This window comes from Poecilia reticulata, linkage group LG1 (assembly GCF_000633615.1).
Source record: "Poecilia reticulata strain Guanapo linkage group LG1, Guppy_female_1.0+MT, whole genome shotgun sequence".
In the NCBI taxonomy this organism is placed as follows: Eukaryota; Metazoa; Chordata; class Actinopteri; order Cyprinodontiformes; family Poeciliidae; genus Poecilia; species Poecilia reticulata.
The window spans coordinates 12,168,057-12,173,458 of NC_024331.1; the positions used below are offsets into that span (position 1 = coordinate 12,168,057).

Consider the following 5,402-nt stretch of genomic DNA (forward strand, 5'->3'; position numbering starts at 1 on the left):
GGGGCTAAAAAGGAGGCTGATTTCCTGGCAAGCGCTGGTTTATTTCCCCTGTGTCAAACTCTCCCCCCATGAACACCCAACACCCACCTTCCATCGACACAGAAACAAAAAGCCTGCTGCCAAGATCATGCACATTATCCCGCCGCCATGCCAGCGGGGTCTAATAAAGCACACACATGTAAAATGGTCGGCAGCGCTCAAACATGCCGTTATAGCTCTTTGGAGAAGAAGCCGACAGATGTGGAGAAACTTTGAGTTCCTGCACGCGTCACAGGTTCGAGCCCTCATCCTGGCGTAATCATAGTTACTTTTCAAAAGGATGTTTTAACGTGACAACAGAGTGTTGTTGCTCGGATCTGAGCCGACTGTGGAGATAGATACTGCTGTCACAGCCTTAACACAACACTGCCAGGAAGAAGAACAAAAAGCAGCTGGCACGGTTCCCTCAGAGCCCGAGTGTCAACATCATAGAGTTAGCGATTACAAGAGGAGACACTGAGACAGCTTAAATATGCAGAACAATGGAGACAGGTGTGTTTGTAACGTTTCACCTGTCAACAGCTCAGGAGCACAGAGGAAATTTGTTTGAAAGGCAGTGGGTGGTCGGGCAAAATCACACCTGGAAATGGAAAAAATATATTATTGAAATAAATTTAAATACAAAAAAGTAGCAATTAATATTTTTACATCTACTCGGCWGTCTAATTGCAGGCCAACACTCTCAACCAGATATTTGTTGATCGCAACGTTCACAACTGTTGTGTTTGTAAGATGTTAGGTTGTCGGCCCTTATGGTAACAATMAGCAGAAGTAGAGGTTGAAATATTGTAAACTGTGCAATAATGGCGTATAAACATTTAACAGTTTTGATTGTTTCCATCTGTGGTCACTCAGTAGTTCTGATTCATATTAAGAAGACTATTTTACAGCAACAGTTGTATTATGTGGTTTGACCTGCTGATTCCAATTTTGGCCCAAATYTTTTAGTTTGATTTTTATCGGAAATTATGCTAAATATAGCAAGAAAGTTGCTGAGATGGCAAAAGTGGGGTGACTATTGTTAACARCAAAGATGCAGACATGACCTGGTGAGCCAGTCTGTCAGTCAAACCTCTCACTGCAGAGCAGAAGAGGACAGAGGCTGAYATTTAGACCTTTGGCCAGGTAGATAAGATCAGAGGATAAGATAGGATTCACATCTAAGTATCGGCTGATCACCRATCTCCCAAAATTAAGGAAATCGGAGCATGGCCGGTTTATCGGTGCATGCCTAATTATCAAGCTGACTAAATGCTAAAATAGCAACTGGAACTGATTACAATCGGTAAAAAAACATCACAATTTTACTTTAGCAACAATTCATTATTTTMTTTATATGTTGAAGCCAGTGATCAGCAAATTTAAAAAATAATTAAATCAGACTAAATCTTTCCAGTTTCAGGTCAGCTTCCTGTAGATCAGCCAGAGGTCAGCCAATGGTTGCAAATGTTGTGAATTATCCAATCAGAAGCTCACGAAGCAGTGACATCATCATCTGAGCTTTTCTAAGTTGCAGTTATCTTAATGTATTTAAACTTCTGAGAAATACTACTACTAATACAATGAACAATACTACTACTGCTAATAATAATAATAATAATAATAATAATAATAATAAAAAATAATTACTAAAAATAGATTGTCTCTCTTTTTCTGACATTTTGAAAATAAAAATAATTTTAGTAATCCTTATTTATTTAAACCATGAAAGGTTTAGCCCGATTTAATGCCAGTGGAAAAAAAGGTAACATGTCTTTTTATTTACTGTAAATAAATATTTATTTTCAATGGTCTGCCTCCTCATCAGTGATTCTTGTTTTGTCTCGTTTCTGTCTCCCAACAAATGGTTATATCTTAAAATCCACAAAATGATTATTTGGCCAGTCATCAGTCAGTGAAAGAAAAATAGTGCCTCCTGTTTGGTTAAATGAAACTTAGCTTAGGASACAATACAAGTTCAGCAGTTTTTCTCAGTAAACTAAAATGTAAAATTTGCTATTCCTAAAGATAAATAATTTAAAAAAGCATATGAAGTGATAGAGTTGAATAATTAATATGTAATTCTGCTGCAGCCTATAGTTAATCAGAGCTGTGTGATATTAAGAAAATCTGAAGTATGGGACCATGCTGCAATGATTAAAACATGCTGACATCATTTCAGCATCATGRCAACTATTATCTAAATCAACTGTGGGTATTTTATGCAAATGTGACTCGCCAATGGTATTGTGAAGGTAATAACACTTTAGCTTTTTACTAGTTCCATTTAAAAGAAACATAATAAAACTGTCTTTAGACAAAAATGTGTTCAAATTCACACTACTAAACTACTGCATGCAACCTCCAAAAACGTTTAGACTGTTAGACCACATGGAAGTAACCCAGGTTAACGATTACATGTAGAGTAAAGGCAATGTCATTAATCGTACGGATCAGTGCACAAACACACATTATATCTTTCTATCCTCACAAGGACTTTTCATTGACTTCCACTCATTTTGATTCATTTCTGCAGCCTAATCCTAACCCTGACCCTGAACCTAATCATTACCAGTACATCCCTAAACCTAAACCCGACATAAACCCAGTTCACGTCTTAGTCCTAAACCTAACCACTAGCCCAAAAACAGCACTCCTTCTTGGAACAGTGGGTCCTCACATCGTAGTATTTTCTGGAGAAATGGGTCTTACAAAATGAGAAATGGTAAAACACACACACAAATATATATTGTGTATATATGCACACACACCTACACACAGTCTAGGGGTGTCCTTCCCATAATGGTTGTGGGGTGATCGTTGCAGAGCGGTCAATGCCACAGCCGCTGTTGCTACAACAGACAGGCTTTTTGCTGTGGCAGGCTGTATTTTTATGGAGCAACTTAAAGAATGCTGACAACTCAAGAGTAGAGCTGCTTACTGTTACAGTGGAGAGACGACACACACACCCACGCACACACCCCGAGGATGGGACCCAGAGGCGGGGATGGGTGAAAAGGTGAAAAGTGTTAGAGATGAGCAAAATATGGCTTATAGAGAAGAAAAGAAAAATCTGGAAGGAGGAGGGGGAAAAAAACAGGTGAAAGACTGGAAAGACATTAAGGTGTGTGTGTGTGGGGGGGAGGGAGCAGATGAGGACAGAGGGGAGAAAAGAAGAGATGAGGAAGAGGAGGAGTGGGGTGCTGTTGGTAGAGGACTGAAAGAATGCTGACGTCTCCAGAGCTGATTAGCGTTACACAGAGACATCACACCCACAGTTGGGAAAAATGCTGAGTACGGAGGGAAGACAGGGTGGGGGGTGCAAATGACAAGGGAGAAAGAAGAGAAGAAAAAGAGAAGAGCGAGCAGGGAGGAGGAGGAGGAGGAGGACAGAGGTGGAGAGGAGGAGTGGGACGGCGGGGAGGGTAGAGGAAGGGGTGGGAAAGCGTTTGGGTGAAAATGCATCCTCAACACATTTGTAGGAGCTTAGCTGTTGAGTACAGGGAGGCGGAGGAGAGAGAGATGGATGGGTGGAGGGGGGTTGGAGTCTGCGATATTAAAAAAGGAAAAAAAAAAAACTGAACTCAGCAGCGATCCTCAAATCAGAAAGTTTTTGATCCATCAGACATGAGACCGTCAGCCTCATAGACAAGAAACGCATTTAAAAAAAGTACTAACTCAAAACTCAAATCTTAATTCCAAAGTGGTACCAGATCACACAGACACTCTTCAGTGTGAACGTYGTTATTGAGTGAAGGAGTGAATTTATAGTTTTTGTGAGGTGTTTAAAAGTATAGAACAAAACGTGTACAAATATGYTTAATAGGAAASTGTTCTTACTTCATGTAGAAGAATTTCAGTTCAATCAKGCTGCAAGAGAACAAGAGAGAGTGAGACTTTTAGAAGACAACAGGAAGGCCTAACTAACAGCAGTAGACATGTTATTAAATCCGTTTGAGTTATTAATTTAAGAGTCTACAATCTCTATAATATACACACAGAGAGACTACTGTTTCAGTAATTCAAGTCAAGCTAACTGCACTAATCACAAATAAGATGTTATAAGACAGATTTATTGATCCATTTTTAAGCCCTTTTCACACCATCATCAGCCCACAATGATGAGCCCCTCTCTGAGCTGCCTCTGGCCATTCAGACTCCAAATCAAGACAACAATATATTGTACTTGTCATGTCGCAAAAATCCATCCAAAGGAGATTTTGGAGTGGATCTCAGCAGAGTTGATATTCAACATTACACTTGTAATGAGTGTTGAATATCTCCGACTCTGGAGRGGTAAACACATAGCTGGCATCTTATCAGTTTTATCCTCTTCTCAAGCATCACTGCTACAGAAAGAAATACCCTTGGCTAAAATCCAGGGATCTTTTTTGTTTTAGCACACTTCACCATGACTCAGCTTAAATTTGCTAGTGACTAGGAATGCTGCATGTGCACTCTGCAGTGACCCCAGTTAGTTTTCATTACATCCTTGACCCAGAAGCAGTCTTGGTTTGTGGGTCTGTGACCACCTTGCTTGGCTGATTAGAGGGGTGACGGCGCTGGGTTGACTTCAACCCCCATGCTGTTTAGGTCCTACAGAAATGACAACGAGGCATCTAAATGGTGCACCCTTTTGTAACGTAACTCGTAACTGGGAAGTCGGAGTAACTTTCCACTTCACTGCATTCCAGTTGTTCCACTCGTTAAGAGTCGGAAAGCCTTTATTGTTCCAACCATACACTGGTACCGCTGCGTACCAGGGTATGGTTCATGCCTGTTACGGCATGAACAGTAGTAATAACTGAGCTGCACAGAACCCACTAGGGTGAGGCATTCCAGTCGATTTTCCCAACTTGGAAGTCGGGATTTCCATGTTCCGACTACAAATGGAATTTGTAGTCCGAATGAATGTTTTGTCAAAAAGCTTTTTGTTTTGAAGTGTTAGTTAAACCATGTTTTATAGTGGCTGCTCTGTCATACACACAGTGTGACATCACCTCTGGTCCAATTATAAATAATGTATATTAGGAGTCTTAAGCTGCATTCACACCAGCCCTGTTTAGTCCGCTTTAATTAAACTCCAGTTCCTTTGCCAAGAAAGTCTKGTTCTTTTGGGGAGGTGTGAATGCCTAATCAAACTCTCATGTGGACCAAAAAAGTGAACTCTGGTTCACCTACAAACTAAGGTCTCAGTTCGGCTGAAGTSAACTCTGGCATGGTTCRTATCCAAAACCACACTGATCGGAGACCACTCCAAAAGCAGGAAGTGACTGTAGCACAAGGCGTTCTGGGCATATACATCCAAAACAAACGGGAGAGACTAATACCAGAGGGAGAAAAGGCTGGTGGTCTTTTACCAAAAACAAAAGAGAAATCCTACA

General features: G+C 40.6%; 1 protein-coding gene across 9 annotated transcripts in view; it reads right to left on the reverse strand.

Annotated features, from left to right (window-relative positions):
• mafgb (v-maf avian musculoaponeurotic fibrosarcoma oncogene homolog Gb) overlaps positions 1 to 5,402 on the reverse strand; it is a 28,418-nt gene that overhangs the window by 11,931 nt on the left and 11,085 nt on the right. Inside the window, exons 1-2 of one of the 9 annotated variants that reach the window (XM_017305600.1) lie at positions 3,859 to 5,390; positions 552 to 619 (exon numbers count right to left, since the gene is read on the reverse strand). The exons of 5 other annotated variants lie outside the window; for them this stretch is intronic. In XM_017305600.1, coding sequence (XP_017161089.1) covers positions 552 to 619; positions 3,859 to 3,863 — 73 coding nt within the window. In that variant the 5' untranslated portion in view covers positions 3,864 to 5,390. Of the gene's footprint in view, positions 1 to 551; positions 620 to 3,858; positions 5,391 to 5,402 lie in introns of those variants that run through there. 3 more of the 9 variants (XM_008410405.2, XM_008410440.2, XM_017305604.1) reach the window with 3 other exon arrangements.